Source organism: Squalius cephalus (assembly GCF_949319135.1).
Source record: "Squalius cephalus genome assembly, chromosome: 23".
NCBI lineage: Eukaryota > Metazoa > Chordata > Actinopteri > Cypriniformes > Leuciscidae > Squalius > Squalius cephalus.
The window spans coordinates 17229553-17253130 of NC_137144.1; the positions used below are offsets into that span (position 1 = coordinate 17229553).

The window sequence follows — 23578 nt, forward strand, 5'->3', positions numbered from 1 at the left end:
TCAATTTTATAGTAGGATATAAAATAATTGCTATTTTTATCTTGTTTTTCATGAATGTATTTTACAACAATACAAAGAGCAATGTGTAAAGTTTTACCAGATTTAGTGTTACACTTATTGTCTCTAATTTGTTCTCCACTAAACATTTTTTTCACAAAATGTTCAGATTTTATACAATTAATTGTGCACTCGTGATTTTTCTAGACTAAATTTTATTGCTGAATTATCCACTAATCTAGTTTATAATAGCATTTATGTCAGATTATGATCATATATTTTTTGTTGGTGTTTTTCTTTTTTTCAGTTCTTATCAGTTTAACACAGAGTAATAGAAATTCTACTTGATTAAAAAAAAACTGCGCTGGTATCGGTACAGATCGGTATCGGCCGATACTCAGAATTTTTGGTATCGGATCGGATCGGTTCTGAAAAAATGGTATCGTTGCATCCCTAGCGCAGTCACTATTGGCTGCAGCTAAATTTACGTTTCATGAATGACACACACACACAAACATTTTGCACGATACCAACGTTAAATAGAAATCGCTGTGAGATCGCATTACACAGGAGAATTCAAATGTCACGAAAGGCGCTGCGTTTCCCAAAAGCGTCGTATGCCTTTAGTAGATCGTAAAACCGTTGCCACTTATCTCTACGATCAGCTTAGCTCCCGATGCTTTTGGGAAACGCAGCGGAGACCTGAATCAGCCTTTCGTGACATTTGAATTATCCGGTGTAATGCGATCTCATGCAGAATGCAGAGCAGTGATTGGAGTAAACGAGTTTCTTCTTGTTAATAATGCGCACATAACCGCTTAATGAACCGCGCCGCTCTGAGACGCTGAAATTGTTAACACAACATGTCGCAAGCGCGCGCTTCATGAAACAAATCGCACTGATTTCTCTGTCGTCTGTTCAACACAGCACTGTTGTCTTTCAGAGATATGGTCGTCGTAAGAGTGCGTTGTTTGCGTTCCCTTGCATGCATTTTGCTACAACGCAAAAAATATAGCCTATATAAAAAGTATTTCACATGTACACACACGAGCACGAAAGTGTTTTCTGCGCTGAACAACGCAATGAGTTTAACAACACTCGCAGCATAAATATTACTATTGAAATTCTAGGTCATGGGTCTACTGTCAAATAAAATTATTAGTCTATTATATTTTTTATATTCTGATTTTTGTCATATCAAACCTTTGGTTATGATTAAGCTTACTTAATCTTTTTTCATTTCTTTAAATTTGTTCTGTCGTGTCTGGTAAATCAGTTGAGGCAGCAGACAAAAACTACTCAGTATTCTTCACATTATTTCAACAGCCATTAGGCTGTTAGGCTCTCAATTTTTGATAATGTGCCAAAAGTTTGTATTGCAATTAAACTTGTCATTCATACTATAACAAGAAAAAAACTGCTCCAAAGAGAACTAACGCCTCCCACCCCACATTCATGCTTTAAAATTATTTTATATTTTGGTGGGTCTTGAGATAGATTATTCTTGTCTAGGTGGGTCCTGGAATGGAAAAGTTTGGGAACCCCTGCATTAGACGATCTGCAAATCCGTGATCTGGGCTTTGTTTATAAAACAATCATCGTCGAAATGCAGGGAAACAGTCTTGCTCAACTCGTTTTTGCCCCGGAAAAACAAACTGCATCCACTATTCCCTTAACGCTGGGTTCTTTGGGAATCTGTGCAGGTTTGTCTTGCCCTGGCAACCAAAAACCCACTTCTTTGGTGACACTGACTTCCCTAAAGCCGAGCAGAGCGCTTAGATGAGGTACTGCTTTCGCTCTCTTGCTCTGGTGTACGAGTGCGCGCGCGCCCGCGATCTTACCGGAGAAGTGCCCTTAGGACCCGTATAAGGAAATTCCGTTACATCTGACGTCACACATGCCCATACTCGAAAAAAACTTTCCGAAACTTGTGACAAACCGGAAGGACAATTTTTGGCACAGAAATACTCCTTCAAACGTACAATTTAATTTTTGAAACTTTGTCCATGTTTAGCATGGGAATCCAACTCTTTAACAGTGTAAAAAACTCAGTATGCATGAAATAGCATTTCACCCCCCCTTTAAGTCATCGGGGGTTTCCTCACTTTTTTAAGTTAAGTCAACTGATCACTTTTTACAGTGTTCCTAAAAAAGAAAAAATGTGGACTGTTCAATTCACATAAAGTAATCTGTACATATTCAACAATTGCAATAATATAAATCAATGTTCATTGAGAGAGCGTTTCAAACATGTTATGTTGCTAACATTCCCACTACCAAACTATAATGTTTGCTAAATGTTTTGTAGAGTATAAATGTGCTAGGTCGGAGTAAATCAGCTCTGTTTGGATATAATCAGCAAACAGCTTGCTAAAAATAGCATTAACTTATTCTTAACTCATCTCCATGAGGTGGACACTCAGTTTAAAATCAAACTTTTGAATATTGTTTTTGCTGTAAAGTGGCACTAAAAGTAAAAGTTATGAAAGATGTGGATATAAAGGTCAAAGGTTAAAGGCTAAGAATTGGGCTAATTCTGACATTTCTCTGTCACCTGTCAGTGGAATGTGCAGTACAGGAATGGAGAGGCTTGTCCTCTGTCTTTTGATGTCAAATGTCAAACATCCACTTTTCTCTTTCTTCCAAATGATGGATGGGTGGAAAAACTGATGGAGATGTAAAAAAGAAGTTCAGAAACGTTACAAGAGCCAGACTTTGACCCCTCACATTCTCACCTCACTATTTCTCCTTCACAGAGAGGTGAGACTCAGTGGCATCAGCACCATTCAGGAAGAGGAATCCACTCCTTTCTGTACCACCTTTAAAAAGGTCCTAGAATGAGAGAAGATATAGTGTTTTTTTTCTTTCTCTGTTTGACCTTCCCACCTCACCACCTTTAGAAATCCCCCTTATTTAAACATTAAATAAAGTAAACCTCTTTGCTGCAGAAAGATGATAGAAAAAAAAACGAGCTCTTGATTTTAATGCCCATACAAGGTAGTTACACATTCCTGCTTGAGACGTTTATTAGCTCTTAAAATTTTTCTCCAATAGCTTGCTAAATCCAGAGTACAGCCTTTAAGAATTCTTATCTTTCTACACTTAAAACAATTTAAGTGTAGGGTTTCACACTTATTTATGTAAAGGTTAAGTGCTTCAGTCAATGTGCATCATCATTATTGTAAAGTAGCCTACACGTGAACATGAATCATTGGAAAAAAACATATGGTTATACTGACAGGAAAAAGTTATAATCTATATGTTTAACGTGTGATTATGTGATATTATGTTTATACTCCATCTCCATTGGTCAATCAGATAGTTACACTCCAAACTCATGACAAAATATGTTTTCTCTCCAAAATGAGTGGTACAAGTTTGGAGTTGTGTGAGAAGAATAAAAAAAAGAGGATCTATTGAATGGGTTATCTATCCATTTGTGGCATTTATGTAATTTATGTCTTGCTTCACCAGATTATTCGCTTCTCTTGGCCTAAACTACTGTGCGTTTCTGAGGTGTTTAAATGACTGAGCTCTGACGGATTGTGTTTGCCTCTGCTTGTACGTTTTTCCAGGGTGAAGAATGGGAAATGAAACAGTGTACAAAGGCAGGAAACTGAGGCAGTTGCTAGGCTATGCAAACTGAACCTGGAGAGCCCATGGTTGATGAGGCCTGTAAAATCTCTGTCAAACACTGTTGAGTAAACATCAGCTCCAGCAGTAACACAATACACCAAGAATGTACTGGAATATCGTTATAATTTTTCATTGTTCTGTAGATTCTCTGCATTCTTGCCATAAGCAAGAAGTCCACTTTTTGTACTTCAGCTTTGATAAATCTATCTTGACTGAAATAGTTTAAACATATGTTTGAGCAGAACACCTTAAAAGGTCTCACATAGACAAAAAGCAATCAATTTGAGAGCGACTACCGCAACTTTTCTAAATACAGTGGCCCAAAAAAGTATTTGGACACTTACACCAGGTTTAAAAAATTCATATAGCCTATACCAAATAAATTAAGACATTTACTCAAGAACAAAATTCAGAGTATTTTCAATGGTTAATATAAAAACATGTACAAATGAGCAACTTACAATATAAACACAATATTGCCAGTTACTTTTTTTTAATCCTCTGATAAAAAAAATAGAATAAAATAAAAAAATTGCTCCTGTCGATTTATTGTATTAGGCTACACTAAATGTTTTGGAAATGTAAACAGGTGTAGTTTAAGCTTAACATTGAAACTGTAGACCGCAGGCATCTTTACTATTTTGTGTTTGAACTGCGGGAGCTGGCATATGCTGTCCATGAGTAGGCTGGTGAAGTGAATTTACATATTGTGGAGTTATTGTCATCATGGGCATTGTCATATTTAAAGCGGATGAATGAATGAATGAATGTCAGTAGACGAGCGCAAATACCTGTATTTACATCCTGTTTTCGGTTGAAGTCCAAAGTAGTAGATTGTCCAGTTCACGCGCGTGATCTTAACTAAACCTATGCGCGTGAACTCGACAATCGACTACTTTGGACTTCAACCGAAAACAGGATGTAAATACAGGTATTTGCGCTGGCTTAAATAACATAATTTTTATCCATATCTTTCACATCTACTGCAGTCAGATTCACCGTGTTCACTCAGAAGGAATCACTCACATGACCTGTGCACTTGTAATGACACATCAAGGATGTTAAGAGGCTAAAAGCAGGTTTAAATATTGCCCCATTGAAGTCAAGAGGGTGCAAATTTTAAAAAGAGGATAACACGGTGTAGGCAACACCGATTTTTGTCGTTGTTCTCTGTATTGGCAGCACTCCAAATTTACAAAAAAATGAGCTCAATGTTAAAATTGACCGGAGTTCTCCTTTAAGGTCACAGTGCCGCTATTTATCAATGCAGGTAAAATAGTCCACTTTTTGTAAAACGTGTAATTTAGATAGGCTACCTACAGTATATGTTTTTTTTTTTTTCTTTTCTTTGTTACTTTTGTTAACTTTAAGGTCCAGCTATACTTCAATTTGAATACAGTTGATATAAAGTGCTATTTGCAAGGTATATACCAATAAACATTTTGAGATCATGCACTCCAAACAAATTTCTTTTCAGGTAAAGTGGGCCAGCTGGTCTGGTAAAGTGGGACATCCCTGATTTATAAAAAAAAAATATCCTGTATCTTAATTAAAAACACATGATTTAATAACACATATTATCAAATAAACATATTCACACAACATATTTAACAAACCCAAAAGCATATCTATTGGCTATGATTAGTCAAATTCATCAGTTCACTCAATGCATGTGTAAAATTCAAAACAACTGATAAAACATGTTGTGTTGACATTAGATTTGATGAAATCTGAATATCAGAATATTCAGAAATCAGTCTATGAAAATTATCTCTACAACACATGCAACAACAAATAGGCTAACAAAAATTCAATAAGAGGAACATTTAAAATGGTAACCATATTGTAAAACTTTTTTTTCCTGTTTGTTTTCTCTAAACACTTTAAATGAACTTAAATTGTGTCCATATATTCTGCATCTACATTTAGCTCCTCTCATCCTTTCTCTACTCCACAGATTGAACTCTTTCTTTCATCTCTGACTTGCTGGGCCAATCAAATTCGAGGACAGGAACTAATTGCGATATTATAGTGCAATTACTTTCTCTATATTGTAACTGTTGCATATAAGTATCCAGATGTGTTTTGTACATTGTACAATATACAGTGATTACGAACCATCATTCCTAAAATTGGGTATTAATGTATTACTTGACATACTTTTCTATTGTTCTCTACTCTACTGTATTTAATGATTGATGTGAAATACTAAACCAAACGTCCCAAAACTCTAAAATGTACAAAAGAGAGTTATCTCACCCTAATTCACTGTGCTTAAAACATTTTTGTGCTACCCAAAATAAATACCCACAATGTCAAAGAAAAACACTCCCAGTGAATAATAAGTTTCACTAATGTCTTAAATGGTCTTGGTGGAGTATGGATAGCACATGACTCCTCAACTATGTTTGGGGAGAGCTACATTACTCTTCAGCTGGGTGGGGCTTCTCCATTTTTTGTCCTAGAGAAAAAGGGATAAACACACTGGGAGAGAAATAGATAGAATGAGTAAGTACATCAAACAATGGTCTAATATACCAAAGGTGGGTGTGGAGAGTTCACTTAATATCGTATTTGACTTGACACAATGAAAAAGGCAGGAAAAGGAGGAGTGTACGAGATGAACAAAAGCACAAAAGAGCGCCGAAAGAACCCAAAGCCAACCGCAGATATGATTTAAAGACTGTGCTGTGCCAGGGATTTGCTTTATTTGCCTGCCCAGAGTTGGTATGAGCATGCCCAGATGACAGAGGCGGGGAGTACATCTGGAAACCCTGGTCTTGTCTGCTTCATATCAGCACACATATGCAAAAACAGCTCAAAAAGAATTTGGAAAGCCGTTGAGGAGAAATGTGAAGAGAGGTGGCCTTAAGGTTTTATGGCTGAGTAAACATCACTGAGGTGACTAGAAAAGCGTCAGGCCAATTCTGGTAGGCGGCACACTAGTTCCTTCTGTTTCATCACTGTTATGTGTCAAACTCTCACTCGTTTTCTCTTTTTTGTTAGGAGGAATGTTGTTGGGGAGGCTTATCAGTCAAAGAGACAGCTGACTGAGCTTGAGTTCTAAGTCTGACTCTGCCTCCTCTCTCTTTCTGTATTCACATTCCTCTCACAATTACCTGGAGCATCTGGACGAGTCTCATGCCGTTTGATCATTCCTTAACAAAGAACAATAAAAAGTCACATAACTTGCTAAGTAATGGTTAGACTACGTTTCTAGGTTCAGACTAATTTTCTTGTTATAACCTTAACCACACACTTCCCAAAAAGAGAAATGAATATTTGATAAGAAAGTTGTTCAAGCCTCAAACCAGCCCTACAGGCCAAACCCTAAAGCTAGTTAACAAAAATATTGTTCGAGGACCAACAATGATGTCGTACAGCACCATACTCAAAAAAATCATGGTGAGCGACATACAAACGTTGGGACACAGCTGTACTGCACATTGCTATGAGCTAAACAGTGCTAAATAGTGAAGACTGGTGCTGTGCAACAACATATAGAATGTGGAAGAGCGCCCTCTCCAGGATCATCTTAAAAATTGCTGCTAAAGCGGAAACGGGTGTCCGAATGAACATGTCTGTCTGTCTATCCATCTATTTATAACATTTCATTTTGATAGTCCCCATTAGACATTTTACTACTTACTACAAGTAACTTTGCAACTACATGTCAACTACCAGTCAAAAAAGCATTGTAAACTGTCGCCTTAATATCTGCTAACACTTTATTTTGCTGGTTCCCCAACAGACATTCTACTGACTAAGTAACTTCAACTTGCAAGTACATCCACTTATTCTAGTAACCCTAACCTAACAGTCGACTAATACTCTGAGAGTTAGTCGACATGTAGTTGCATTTTATCAAATTTACTTATAGTTAATAGAATGTCTACACTGTAAAAAGTGAACAGTTGGAAACACCTAAAGAAATTAAGTTTTCTCAACTTAAATTATCACGTTTTTCACGATAAAATGTGATAATTTAAATTGAGAAAACTTAATTTCTTTAGCTGTTACCAATTGAAGTAATTTTTTTAAGTTGATCCAACTGTTCACTTTTTAGTGTAAAGTGTCTAAACTATCGAAATAAAGTGTAACCCAACTATCATCTGATTGAACTGGCAATGTGCACTTTAATAATGTGCTAACACCAGATTATTTTTCAATACTGAACTACACAATGGACCGGTTTGGTTTCTATGTGCTTATCTAGGAATATTTTCTCAGCTAAAGGCCAGATAAACATGACCGCACTGAGGAGGGGGCCTTGCAATACAAACACTTAACTAAGGCTGAAAAGACATCACTGCATTAGCCAGAACATACAGTACATAGGCAGAAAGAGAGGCCAAACCTAATAACCATATTTTGCTACATTGTCATTACTCAAGTGTCTGTAAAAAACAAGCTCAACAGTTTTGTGACTAACGAGTGTAATTCCAGGATCCCACCTGTCACATATCTGCTGTCACCACCAGTAGGATCCTCCAGGGATTTGGATCGTCTCCCTGGCCTGTCTTGACTCTTCATGTGTGGGGTCTGTGCTATAATTTCGCTAAACAGCAGTGATGCTTAATGCTTTGCATCTGTGTTTCATTACCTCAGGGAGCTACAAATCAACAGATCATATCTCTTGCACAGTTAGTGCTCATGGGGAAAACAAGTGCTAAGGAGGCAAGCGTGCAAGAAAGTGCACTTCATGTTTGGAAGGGAAAGCACCATGTAAATAAATTCCTGCACGAGGGGTGACATTGAAGGAAAGAATTCCCTCCTGGAAAACTCCACCCTAGAGTGGCGTGAGGTGAGGGGAGGTGAAACAGTAGAGCCCCTCATGCAACCGTGGACAGTTACGATGGGAGGAAATGACGGCATAGTCTTAAGTTCGCCACCATTAGAGACAATGGAACCGGGCTTCCTTGAATTGTGCCCGGTTTCCACAGCTAAGTGTAAGAAAACACACAGAGGACTAACTTTTCCACAAAAGTGCCGGCCTAGATTGGAATTTTCAATGGTGTGAAACGGTCAAGACGTTAACATGAACGTAACACCTGTCCCTTGAGATCCCGAACTTGTACGTCACAATAACGATGGATATATGGATACATAGCTGAAGTGGAAAGATGGGGAAATAATCCATTCATATTACTGCAAAACATTTATTGGAATACAAAATGAAAGCTATGAAAAACATAAAGTGCAATTTTAGACCAAAAAATGGGAAAAAAATTCAGTAGCCAAAAAACAAAAGCCATCATTGCTTTTGTTTATTAATACTAAATTATTAATAATAAAAGACACTGTCACGTTGACAACACTTAAGTTGGTTCATCAGCCGCTGCTCCACCGTATTGCTTATTATTTCTCAAAAAACATTCAAATGACATGAAAATTAAGACTGGTCATTCAACTACATTAATTTCTAAAATAGTGGGAGTATATATTTATGAGTAATGCATTAGGGAGAAACTGGTTTGCAGTGCTCTGAATTTTCCTTCATGAGGCCATGATCTTTTTCTTGCACTCTACGGAGCAGAGCAGCATTCCCTGCAGGGCCATGAAGCGCTGGCCCATAAGGCACTTGGAGCAGCAGGAGCACTGGAAACACTGGGGCTCAGCGTGCCAGTGGTGCTCTCCATACGACACGCGCTGAGCTTCAGGCTCGATGGGGTTCTGACAGGCCGCACAACACTGTGAACACAGAGAGACATGGAAAAATTCACAGGAAGAAGTACATCATAGTAAATGTATTTGTTTGAAATAACACTTGTGACAAAGGTCTTTGATTACACATTACAGGCACAATCAAGCTAGTGCATTCTGGGATATAAATATTAAATAAACATTAAATATGTATATTTTGCATTATTTGCATTATGATTTATTTTTGAACATATGAATAATTTATTCTAAATAATATTAAATCTTTAATTTATAATTATTAAATTACATTAAACATTAATTCATATTTTAATAGTTCATATAATAATATCATTAATATTTTATGTATATTTTATATGCCCTTCAGCAAGGCATCCCAGGATGCACCAGTGTGATTGCACATGTAATAAGTGTAATCAAAGTTATTTGGAAGCAACCCTTATTAATTATTAACATTATTATATCAATATAATATATACTTATATTGTACATATGTGTGTGAATAATTATTATAAATATTATATTAATATCATTTACAGATGATAAAATATAAAAACTCTGCTCTATTTGAATGTCTGAAGTTTCCTTTCTAAGCTGATGTCTAACAGATGAGTCATAAGAGCTGTGTGTCTTTGGACAAGCAGGCGTTGAGAGAGAACGGTGGTGTCCGATATCACACAACTCCATTATAAGCGCATCCGCCCTCCCTTTCCTCTGATTATCATGTCACTGGCACTTCCTTAATCTCCTTCACCTGCTCCTGAACCAATATGGCTGGCAAACACATGCCGAGCATGTTAGTTTTAATATCCCAGGCTTAGCAGGAATTCACTTCCATTTAGGCGTGACATGAATGATACTTGTACAACGGTTGTAAAGCTAATTGTTTCAATGATCTATCTATCTATATATCTATCTTGTAATGTTTTTCATGTTATGCCAACCACAATTAAATTGATTAAAAAAATATATAAGATATATATCTCATATTACTAGATTACTGGCTATTCATTATTAGTACTTCTAAAGCACATATTAATGCCTTATTTCATTTATACATTCCTTTCTGTGGAAGATAAAAAGACATCCAATAGAAAGAAAGATACTCAAAATCAAATAGAGCAGAGAAACAGTGAGGGAGAGAGAGAGTTAGGAATTTCTTCTCTTTACCACAGCGTGGTTCTTCATGTAGCAGGGTTTGCAAACAGGCTTGTCTTTCTCCATGACGTAGGTCTCTCCAGCCAGCACACAGTCACAGTGAAAACAGCAGAAGTGCTTCAGGTGCCAATCGTGACCCTCGGCCTGAGTGTACTCATTACTGAAGATGAGCTGGAGACCACACACACACACACACAATTGTTTAAGAACATTCGACATAAGAAACAGTTTAAGAACATTCAACAAAATTGCATTCATTATTTTACCAAGACTTGTTTAGATTTTAACATGAAACATATGGTGGGGTCTAACCATCTGAGATGACATTGAAAATCGTCAGCACTTTTTACTGTACCAATCTTTTTTTATGAACCATTGAAATTAGCATATAGGACAATGCACAAGAGCCGCCTATTGTGCCATCAGCTCATTTCTTGACACGGTTTCATGGCCGCACATAGGATGCGTTAAAGCTGACATAACAGATTTTTATTAGAATAACTGCTCCAATTTTCAGCACATTTTACTGTACCAATTTTTTTTTATTGGCCTTTGAACTTGGCATGTGGGATAATGCACAATGCCGTATTGCCCCATCAGCCCAATTCGTGGAGTGGTTTCTAAGGTGCCCCAGTGGATATGTTAAAGTGGACAGAAGGACTTTTTACTAGAGGTACTGCTCTAAAAATATACAAATTTTGAACACTTTTTACTGTATCAATCTTCAATATGAACCATTGAACTTGTCATCTAAGACAATGCAGACTGAGCCACCTATTGCACCATCAGCCCAATTTTCAGCTCTGTTTCTCGGCTGTCAGAGATAATGCATTAAAGTAGGCAAAAGGCTGTTATAGTAACCCTACTGCTCTAACGAAATCCAAATTTATAGCCTTTTTTACTGTACCAATCTTTCTTTATGGACCCTTGAACTTGGCATATAGGACAATGTACACTGAGCTACTGCGCCATAAGCCCATTGACCTTTTGTTTCATTTAAAGCTGGAAATGATCAAAGTTATGGTTTTGAAACATTTAAAACATAGCGATTATAAAGTTATTGAAGATTCTGAACTATCTCCAGGTTGCTAAACAAATTTAAGCAAATTTGTGACATTGACCATGTGAATTACTTTGCCTCCACTCACCTCATCGCAACCTGCACACCGAGGCTTTTCGCTATCTCCATAATGGCGGCCACAGTACAGCTGATCCTTCTTCCAAAAATAGATCATGTCCACCAGTAGCTCGCTGCAGTTACAGCACACAAAGCATGCAGGGTGCCAGAGTTTATCGTAACCTGCCCGCTCGGCGAAAACCGCCGGCTCACCCTTCTTCATGGGCAGCTGGCACCGGTGGCATGACTGTGGGCAGAGATTCGGTGATGAGTTCAGCTTGGCATAAACATCAATGAAGAATGAAAGGGGGGAAACACAGTGGGGGGAGGTTGGCATTAATGAACAAGACCAGAGACGGTTCACTTCGAAAAATCATCACCACAGTTGACGCATGAACATTGGAAATAGGAAAAACTACCAAGTCTAAATGAAAAGATTTACATTACTTTATATGACAAAATGTGACAATTTCTCATAATTACTTTATATCTCACAAAAAATACAACTTTATATATCATAATTATGCCTTCAATCTCACAATGTGAATTATATATATTGATCTTTATATCATAATATAACTATTTCGCATTATTATGAATTTACATCTTGTATTTATGACTTAATGAGAAATAAAGTTGTAATTATTAGATATACTTAACTTTATTTCTCACAATATGACTATATATCTCATAATTCTACTTTTTCAGATAATCAATTTCTTATATTTATGACTATCACAATGGAATTATTGCATGCAATAATAACTATTTCTCATATTTATAACTTTATTTCACTTACGACTTCTTGTATTTATGACTTTACATCTCAAAATGACTCACAATGTGATTATTTTACATAATTCTGATTATTTCTCATATTTATGACTGTATATCTTACAATGCAAATTTATTTTGTATAAATATGACTTCATATCTCACAAAATAACTATTTCTCGTAATTATAACTATATCTGTTTTATATTTATAATTTTAAACTTTATTATACAATAACCTGTTTTTGGAAAGCTGCAGCAGAGGGCAAGATTTTCAGTGAATAACATTTCAGTTTGTTCATCAGAAAGCTATTGTTTGACTTCAGAAGACTTATAAATATAGTGAAGGAATTGTATGGATCACATGTATGGTGCTTTTCAGAGCATGAGAAATGTGATCACTATGAACTGTTGTTCTATGCGAAAGAGCTGCTGAAGATTGTTTTAATTCTTCTTATGTGTTCAGGGCAACATAACAGCATACAGGTTTAGAACAACATTAGGTTGAGTAAATAAAAACACACACACAATGTTCATTTTTAGGTGAACTATCCCTTTAAAAAGGGCAAGAACATTAGGCTGATGGCATACATGTGTTTCCATCATGAGATTTCAGATGCTTACAATAGATTTAGGAAAAATCCACCCGAGCTCGAACATAACCACAGGGACTAAGTGTGGTAATTTATGAAGATCTCTGGAAGAACATAACGTTCATTCCAGCTGCCTGAGTAACACAGGCTTGGCAGTATATGAACCGCTCTTATGTTAATCAAGTGAATCCGGAGATAAGCACAGGAGAATGATTTGACTCCCGTGGCGCACATGTGGTGGAAATAAATACTGCTGCTCAACAACTCCAAAGGGGATTTTTCATTAATAGATGTTGACATTTAACTGGAAATAATCTAGATTGAGATTCATTTAGATATAAAGGGATAATGAGAATAAAAAGGTTACAGACGCTATTTGTATGTAATAGAGAAAAGTATTCATGGCAAGCAACATTCACATTCACAATAGGTGTCCATTACTTCCGTTAATACTTACGTAGTTACCAGCAGGTCCACTGAGTGAAGTTCCATCAGCCCCTGGGGCGCCAACTTTTCCCATTGTAGCAATAGCATCACCTTTGTCTCCTGGTGTCCCTGTTGTTCCAGCACCAGGCTTCCCTCCAGCCCCGACACCTTGAGGGCCACTTTCCCCGGCCAAACCTGCCTGCAGCCCCATCTCTTCCGGCAAGGTGATGTCGCCTATGCCCAAAGCCTCATCCTTGTACTTTCGGACATACTGCTGCATTTGCTTGACCTCGCTGGGTGTGAGTTCGTGGCAGCGCTCAGGGTCTTGATCGTGGTCGGGAAGCTGCTTGGCCATCTGCTTCTTACGGTAATCCGCTCCCGCCGAACCAGCGATGGGTCGCCGCTCCGGAGGCAGAAGTTCCATGTAGAGCAGAGCCTGAGAGGACAAACGTTTTTGGTCAATATGAAACAGGATTTGCAACTCTTATTTGACCTCTGTAATGTAATGTATTTTTGATTGAAACAGGGTATTTAAAAATAAATGACAAAGGAGTGACAGGACTTTCATTCTTGGAGAACCATTCCTTTCATATTTAAAAAAATATACATATTTTGAGATATTTTTATAAATATTTTGGAATAATTTAATTATATTAATAATAAAAATAATACAAATGTATAATTCTATTATTTTATTCAAAATAATAATTGAAGTTTTATGTATAATTTTGCAACAGAAAGTTTACAGAAAATAACAGAACAACGTAGGCCTACAGACAAAAAGGTTCTATTAATGAAAGGTGTAACTTTTCATTACTCAAAGAAAGTTGTTAATTAAAACTAAAAGAACGTGCATTTTTATATTCTTTTTTGAAGAATAATGTTTTTATTGAAAAAAAGTAAAAGTAAAAAAAAAAAAAAAAGTAACATAACTGCTAATATTTTAAACTTCTGTTTTTACCTAATTTTTAAGTATCAGCTAAATTATAAATGCAAATGATATTTCTATTATTCAGCATTTTAAGACAATAAAAATATTGGGAGAGCACATCAAAGTCTAAAAAAGAAGAAGTAGAGAACAGTGACCTCTAGTGGATACAAGTATCATAGTACATTTACAAACTGACCCTCAAGCACAAGTTTGAATATATATATATATATATATATATATATATATATATATATATATATGAAATATAATGTAATGTATAGTATATAATTTTAAGATTAAGAGAGTTACCAAGCCTTGGTTGATCCCAGGTGGAGCCCATTCATAGGTAACGGACTTAACCACATCTGTCTTGGCAGGCACTGCAGTGGGGGTTGGGACAGCAGTAGTGGCAGCACCAGGGCCTTTAGATGGGATGGAAGCACTATGGCCTGTCCCTAAAGCAGCAGTATGGCCTGTCCCTAAAGCAGCAGTATGGCCTGTTCCTGATGCAGCAGTACGGCCTGTTGCTGGGGCTGCAGGGAAATGAATTGACGCTCCTGGGACCGCAGTGGCAGCAACAGGTGGGGCGTGAGCGGACTGAGAGCTGGGGGTGTAGGTCTGGCTGGAGCCGGGGACAAAAGTGGAAGCCGGAACAGGAGTAGCAGTGCTGATGGTGGCTGCCGGGATGCTGAACGTGACTTGGTTGCCTTTATAAGACGGGATGCCATCTTTCTTCAGCTTGGCTATGAGGCCTGTGTACTTGGTGTCCTCAAAAAGCTTCCCCACCTTCTTATTCTCCTCCGTCTCGAGCTGCACGTCATGGTCCTCAACGCCGCACTTGCAGTTTCGGCAAATCTTTCTGATAAAGAGAAGGACAGAATTTTTATTTGGGTGAACACTTGTGGAAACACTTAAACCATGCACTACAATTCAAAGGCTTGCGGTCAGTTTGATTTTTTTGGAAATAAATTAATACTTTTATTCAAGGATGCATTAAATTGATACCCTGGTAATCCAGAGTTCTCGCGAGAGCACAAGTTGAATTTGCTCAGCGAGTTACTCTGGTGTCGAGCAATGGAGCTCATTAAATATGCCCCTCGATCTGAGCTGCACCAATCACATCGGGTTATCTGATATAGGCGGGGCAGAGGCGAGCTAAACAGATGACGACAGCGCTGTGACGTCGAAGTCATTAGTAAACATTGCAAGATGGCTATGGATGAATAGCAGTTGTTTGAAACGGCTTTGGCCGCTACAATGAACGAGTTAGACATGACTTTTTATCTAAAAGAGGAACAGAAGACGGCGCTCGAATCGTTCCTTTGCAAGGAGGAAGTTTTTGCTGTTTCGCCGACCGGATACGGTAAGAGTATAATCAGAGAATGTCTAATAAGGTTAGCTCCGCTGGTAGCTGGGGTTTATTGTTGTGATTGGTCGTAGTGTTATCCAATTGCGTGCAGTGAGATTTTCAAATGCATGCTTGGTGCCGCCCCTCGAGCTGGCCGATTTTCATTAGTCGACGCCAGACCATTAATCTTTTAGATTTAGGTCTGGATTTCCAGGCTATTAAATTGATTAAATATGACAGTAAAAGACATTTATAATGTTACAAAAAACAGCACAACAGTTTTTCAAAATTGATGTTTCTAGAGCAGCAAATCAGCACATTAGAATGATTTCTGAAGGATCATGTGACTCTGAAGACTGGAGTAATGATGCTGAAAATACAGCTTCACAGTCACAGGAATAATTCATTTAAAATATTTTTAAAATAGAAAACATAAGCATAAGACACTGACCCCAAACATTTGAACTGTATGAAGAATCAAACCGCAGAATAGTGGAGGGAAAAAACAATGATTGATAGAGAATGAGAGTAGCACATTATTACTGTCGGACGAGCTGTCTCTCTGAGTTATGTCTGTTTTGTTAAGTTAAGAGTCTGATGACACTAGTTTGGATTGCTGTGCACGTCGAGTTACGGCATGCACAGAGTATTCAGTTATTACTTGGAAAAAGAACAGCGTGGGTTACATGCTGAAACCCTTTCGTCATGATTCTCACCGCAACATAAAATAAATAAACCATTTTGTGTTGCATTCAATGAGACCTCTGAACATTTTGAGAAAAGACTTCGGTTTCTGTAGAGCTGGATAAAGTGCATTGTTTATCTGCAAGATGACTTAAGGTTTATATGGGACATGTCATGAAAAACTCTTTGTTGACAATTTAAATGGAAAATTAATGCATTCTGGTCACTTTGTTGCTTCAAACCACTGTAATTAGCTATGTTTTCCATCCACCAATTTTTTATGTGAATTTCAGCATATTGCATAAAAAAAATGCTGGATGGAAACACCAAGATGTGCATAAAAATGTATGTGCTCAATAAGTTACATTCGCAACTTTGTATGGAAACCCAGCTATTGTGAACGCAGGGTCAGCGAGAGGGTAACTAAATTATGACTTTTTGGTGCAAGAAACCCTGACATTATAAGGGAAGACAATAAAATACTACAAAAGTAGAACATGGCCCCTTTTAAGGACACTTTGAGCTGTTTAACATATCAAAAAGAGCCAAGCAGAAAGAATGATGGTGTTTGGAAATGTTACAACATAAATCTTAGCCACAAATCCAAAGAGTCTTTATCTTCACCCAAAAGAAATGTTTCAGCATGTCAGTGATCCAAAGCATCAAAGCACAGATGTTTTTACCCAAAGCGTTTTAAAAACGAAAGACTTTGAATTGAAGACGAGGAACAGGAAGTGGGCCTACGCCTGTCTGAGTCACTTTACTCCCGCTCAGATGTCACTAATTCTGTTCAGCCAGTGGATGGCTAGTCGCCAATCTCTGCTGCATAGAAACAAACACAAAGATGAAGTCTCTGGCTCTGCATCCAATGACCTCCACTTTGACGTCTTTTCATTCAAAGAATTCCTGAAGCCCCACGAGGGCGGAATGGCACGCAGCGCCGCTGTAGCGATAGAGCTTTGGCATGGGCATCTTGGCACCTGTGACAAAAACTGGTCGAGTGCAGCTAATGGCCAGAGCTCTCTCAGCATGACACTTTTCTTGTCGTATTTGTCAGATAGATTTGGTACCGCATTTTGCCTTGTTTTTCAAGATGATGATGGATAAAAACAGAGAAGTCAAACCAATGATGGCCCAAAGATGATTACACAGTTTTCACAGGGTAAACCACACGCATGAACAATATCACTACACAAATACATAGGAAGGAAGCAAGTACAAACCGCCAGAAGTGAAGATCAAAACCTTCACACTTGTCCTTGCATTTCAGACAGGCAGCTCCGGCTCCAATCTCATGGCCCAGGGTTATCTGCCAAAACAATGCATAAAGACACATTGGAGAAATCAACACGTATCAAACGCATGTGTTGATCAAATCATCTGAAGTTTAAAAAGCATTTGCATAGTTTATGGTATTTTAATGAACCATCTGGCACATTCCACAAATTTGGTATGAAACTTTTAAGTTTTTTTAAAACAAATTACAAGTGAAAGGATTTGCAGAACCATCAGAAAATATTAATTATCAACCTCAGTTGATCCAGTTTATTCAGCAAGGATGCATTAAAGTGATCGTAAAGATATTTATGTTACAAAAGATTTACATTTCAAATAAATGCTGTCCTTTTGAAATTTCTATACATCAAAGAATCATTGATAATAATAAGAAATGTTTCTTGCGCAACAAATCAGCATATTAGAATCATTATGTGACACATCATGTGACACTGAAGCCTGGAGTAATGATGATGAAATAAAGAGTTATATCAAATTGTAATAATATTTAACAATATTAGTGTATTTTTTACTGTATTTATAATGCATAGTTTTCCAACAATAGTACTAAACTATGGCAAAACAAGTAAAAGCTTCGCAAATTTAGCATATATTAAGATGTCACTCGGGTTAGCAAAAATTTCGGACCAAATTATTATTATTATTCACTATTATTTCTTTATTCTGTAACATAGTCCCACCCCCAAGTTCATAAAAAAAATGTGTTTCCAATTTCCAATATAAAAAAGAAAAGACCAACATGTAACATGTTCATGGAAAGTTCACTCTCACTTCATGTATGCTTTACTTGCTTAATTGTTCCATAATTAACATGAAATTACATTGTTTCTCATAAGACAAGCAGACAAGATTCAAAGAGGCTTTTTCTCCTTAGATACATGATCTAGTGCTTCTAAATCTTCATAGAACTTACTATTTAGGACTAAATAAAAGACTTTACAAAAACACTTCAGTATGAAGCAGGACATAATTAACATAATTAAAGGAAAGAAAAGAATCTGACACAAGTCTTCTTCACTAGATATTCTAATATTTAGATTATAAAGTTCATTCCTGTCTCAGCATTTCTCAACAGTAATCCTCCGGAGCTGGAAGACCGCCTTATAAGGTCAAGTATTTATCAAGATGGAGAATGCCTGGAGGGATTTTTTTCTGCCTAAATTACGGAGAGATCCCTCCAGATCTGTTGAACGGCAAAACTATGAGGCCCACTGTAGCATAAACCTGTAACTACTGTTATTTATACTGTACCAACACTAGTGCAAGCCTCCGTTATTGCTTTTAAAAAGCTATTTTTTTAGCAGGCGAAAAATATTGTTAAAGATGCTTTAAAAATTACAAATGTAACATGTTTTAATCGTTTCTTTGATAGACTCTTGAACTCTTAGTACACTTAGAGTTGCAACTGTAAAAATGTGGAAATGTTATATACATGAGAAACTGTCCGTTTCACGCAAAAATTGCAATTCTCTGAAGACTGTTGGACACTTTTCCACTTTTCCAAAGTTGACTGCAACTGTCAAGCTTCAAAATACATGCAAAGGTGACATAAAAGTATCATTAAAGTAGTCCTTAATACTTGTATAATTTAAGTCTTCTTTATAATAATTTGTTTTTTATTATATTTCCAGTGAGATGTTAACTGTGTTGACTGGATCATTGAAATCAAGAACTAGACCAGTCTGATTTGAACAAATCATTTAGATTAAATTTCAGTCTGTTCATCACACAAAGTGCACAATGCATATTAACTATTTTAATGTTAAATTTGTGTTCTTTTTGAGGCTTGACATCTCCGGTCATCATTCATTGTCTTTGAAAAACATTTTTCAAAGTATCTTTTGTGTTTCACAGAAGAAAGAAAGAAAGAAAGAAAGAAAGAAAGAAAGAAAGAAAGAAAGAAAGAAAGAAAGAAAGAAGAGCTTTAGACGACATGTGTGTGGGTGAGTAACAGTAGTATTATAATTTTGGGTTGAACTATAACTTTAAACTGTCAAGAAGTGGAACTTCATATCTTTACATCATCATCTTGCAAAAACCCACTTCTTTCTTTACTGTATACATGCATGTCACAACATATTGCAACTTGGCTTGTGGTTGAATAACTGTAATGTACGGCTAAAGTTTCTGCAGTATGCTAACACCCCTATAAAAATAGTGAATGTATCTGCAGAATGATATATAATAATGATAACATCTTGTAGCTTGTTTACAATATGGAAAAATTTAAATCTATTGGCTCCATCAACTCCAATTCTTTTTATCCTATCAAATAAAGAGGTACCAGGATCCTCCTTCTCTGTTTTACTTCCTATTAATGACCACTTCCTATTTCTTAATAAATGTAAGAAAAAGCTTTTTAACCATGCTCGAAACCATCAAGTCGTTATACCAAATGTTTCGCCATGAAACGTTATAACAATGGCAGTGGCTTTACCTTTAAGGGCGTTGCCGAATGTTTCAGCAACTAACCCTTTGAACCATGACCAGTTTAATAAGCGTACCTTTTTAATTTCTTTCTCGATCTCCATTCTTGTCGAGCTTGTTTAGATTTGATAAACGGCGTTGAATCTATTCCCACCGGCAACTTTCCCTGAAGGATCACTTTTGCTGAACGGGACAGTCTCCCACCTCTGCCCCTCTCCGAGAGACTTCCGCTCATAGTCAATGTGCGCTGTTCAACCAATAGAAGCAGAGATGTCCACGAGACCTACCAATCAGAGCTAAGCATGACATATCAAAGTTACAAATCGAAACAATCGCGGACAGATCGGAGGCTATATGAATAGTAAAATAGCCTACTATATTTCACTGTTATGCTGTGTGTGTGTGTGTGTGTGTGTGTGAGAGAGTGTGTGTGACGTCACGTGGATTACATTGCTTCATTTTTAAATTATATTTATACAATTATTTATTTTAGATATTAATTTGAAATGATTATAAATAAAATGTAATTGTTTAAAATAAAATAATTTTGTCTTTTGTGTAATATATCATATCAAATCATATAGATAGATAGATAGATAGCCTAGATAGATAGATATATAGATAGATAGATAGATAGATAACGTAAAAAACGTTCTGAAGTAAAACGAATAAGAAATATTTAAGCTGATATGTGTAAACACAGTGATATGTACATATCGAGGGCTTGGAACCAGAGGGGCGTAAGTGGCATTTTGGGCGAAAATGAGTTCTATATATCAAATTAAAGGTCTTGATGAGCTCTATCTAGTTGTGCCAAAAAGACGCATCAGAAATCAACCTGTATTGAATAAAGCAACGAAACAACAAAGACCTAACACAAAAGTTTGAGCATTGTTTGGAGCCAGAGGGGCGTATGTCCACTTACGCCCTTCTGGCTCTAAAAAATACATGTATGGCCTACACATTGTTTGGAGCCAGAAGGGCGCAAGTGGCATTTGACCAACTTTACAGGAGAGCCAAAACAAAATTTTGACCACACTTCAATCAACTGTATTTATTAACCTTCATCCACAACATTGCAACCACATGCATACTTATATGAGTAAGTTCTTAAGTGAACATATTATGGCATATTAACACGATGAACATATTCTAAAACCTTGCAAAATCTTGAAAATATGGCAAAAACATCAAATACGCCTTTTTGGCACCAAACATTTCCAATTCTTCTAAAGAAAAATAGGGCGTATCTGCTGATCAATGCAGAAATGATTGGTCAAAACATTGGTTAAAAACACTCTAACTTCATAACTTTTCATTTTATTTAAAATACTGTATACATAGTCATTTAATTTCATCATTTCAAATTGTTTAACATTTAATTTCCAACCGTTTAATTAAAATTTTTATTCAACTAAAGTGAACTAAAAAGTGAAATGTGTAATAAACAAGAGAAATTAAACTGTTTGAAATTAAATGTTAAACTGTTTTAAATGAAATGCATTAATGTGAACTCATGAATAAAAATTGAAATTAAACTGTTTGAAATTAAATGTTAAACTGTTTGACATGAATGTGAACTCATAAATGAGAATTGAAATTAAACGGTTAGAAATAAAATGTTAAGCAGTTTGAAATGATGAAATTAAATGACTATGTATACAGTATTTTAAATAAAATGAAAAGTTATGAAGTTAGAGTGTTTTTAACCAATGTTTTGACCAATCATTCTGCATTGATCAGCAGATACGCCCTATTTTTCTTTAGAAGCATTGGAAATGTTTGGTGCCAAAAAGGCGTATTTGATGTTTTTGCCATATTTTCAAGATTTTGCAAGGTTTTAGAATATGTTCATCGTGTTAATATGCCATAATATGTTCACTTAAGAACTTACTCATATAAGTATGTATGTGGTTGCAATGTTGTGGATGAAGGTTAATAAATACAGTTGATTGAAGTGTGGTCAAAATTTTGTTTTGGCTCTCCTGTAAAGTTTGTCAAATGCCACTTACGCCCCTCTGGTTCCAAGCCCTCGATATGTACAGTCATGTGAAAAAGAAAGGACACCCTATTGAATTATTACAAACCTCAAGATTTCTGGAAAAATGTCCTTTGGACAGACAAGACTAAAGTGGAGATGTTTGGCCATAAAGCACAGCGCCACATTTGGCAAAAACCACAACCAGTGGCGGAGGGGTGATGATTTGAGCTTGTTTTGCAGCCACAGGACCTGGGCACCTTGCAGTCATTGAGTCGACCAAGAACTCTCTGTATATGATTTTAAATCCTAAATTTTGCTTTTCTGGCTCTTTTACGGGTTTATTAAAGATTTGTGCGGACTTGTCTTCATTTAAGCCTGCTTGAATTCCTTGCTTTCGTTTATTGGACATGAAGTTAGGATAGCATGGCCACTGCTTCATTGTCATGACTAACTATATTGTCACTATTGATAATGTCGTTGCTGTCTGAGCAACAGAGTGTGTTTCGTGTCTTATCTTGGGTGTAATTGTTACTCACTCAATACACAGTCATTCCTTTAATTAGCACGGTTTCATCGACCAGATTAAACGTGTCTTTGCAGACAGATCTTCAACTAATAAGCTGCCGCCACTACAAATCCTCACATAGACAAAAGCTATTTCTTTAAGCAAACTGAAGTGAATAGTGTATTTAAATCAATAAATTAAATAAATCAACCAATCATGTTTTTCATGAGAAGTCTGTGTATTGATTAAATAGCACTGTAATCCCTAAAAATAAAGATTTAAACAGCTGCATTGTCCTCATTCATCAGACAATAGTGTTACATAAAGTTGTGAGAACCAAAGCAGCAGGCCTGTCTTGGTAGAAACTATCCTTGGTAGAAGTGTTTCCTGCTCTTCTATTTCACAAAGCAAGATCCTGTTTTGCAGAGATCTAAATGCATAAGCTTAATGATTTTGATGGTTTTCTATAACCATTCTATAGTGCTTATTCCATTTTATGAGGTAAGAATGAAGAAATAGGTTGTAATTAATTGACTAATTGTACCACTGCTATCTGTGTCTAAAGTAGTAATACAGGGTGGGCCATTTATATGGATACACCGTAATAACATGGGAATGGTTGGTGATATTAAAGTCCTGTTTGTGGCACATTAGTATATGTGAGGGGGAAAACTCCTCAAGATGGGTGGTGACCATGGTGGCCATTTAGAAGTCCACAAACAGGACTTTAATATCACCAACCATTCCCATGTTATTACGGTGTATCCATATAAATGGCCCACCCTGTATTATGAAGGGTGAGTGTATGTGACTTATTTAACATTTAGGTGTGCCTCTCCTGTCAGGATATGAATTGAGGTTGTTCAGATAGAAAACTCAAGAAGTAAATGATTACCATGGATTGGTTATCTTGACCTAGTAATATCTGATAAGTTTTGGTATAAATGCAACTGTTCTGACCATCTGCTCCATTCAAACAAAGTACACACACACACACACACACACACAGACACAGACACAGACACACACACACACACACACACAC

At 36.6% G+C, this 23578-nt stretch overlaps 1 protein-coding gene across 1 annotated transcript; it reads right to left on the reverse strand.

Moving 5' to 3' along the window:
- Positions 1-8778: 8778 nt before the first annotated feature.
- On the reverse strand, positions 8779-20286 carry tes (testis derived transcript (3 LIM domains)). Its single transcript, XM_079859595.1, has 7 exons — positions 20125-20286; positions 17548-17633; positions 14602-15151; positions 13393-13797; positions 11601-11816; positions 10465-10623; positions 8779-9324 (listed from the first exon to the last, which is right to left on the reverse strand). Exons 1-7 carry the CDS (start codon positions 20149-20151, stop codon positions 9130-9132), a joined length of 1638 nt encoding a protein of 545 aa, XP_079715721.1. The 5' UTR covers positions 20152-20286; the 3' UTR covers positions 8779-9129.
- Positions 20287-23578: the final 3292 nt, after the last annotated feature.

Coding starts and splice junctions, on each gene's coding strand:
- tes (XM_079859595.1), bottom strand. CDS start 20,151: ATGGAGATCGAGAAAGAAATTAAAAAG. Junction 15,152..17,547: donor TTTGATCTTCACTTCTGGCG/GTTTGTACTTGC, acceptor TCTCTTTATCAG/AAAGATTTGCCGAAACTGCA. Junction 13,798..14,601: donor CTGGGATCAACCAAGGCTTG/GTAACTCTCTTA, acceptor TTGTCCTCTCAG/GCTCTGCTCTACATGGAACT.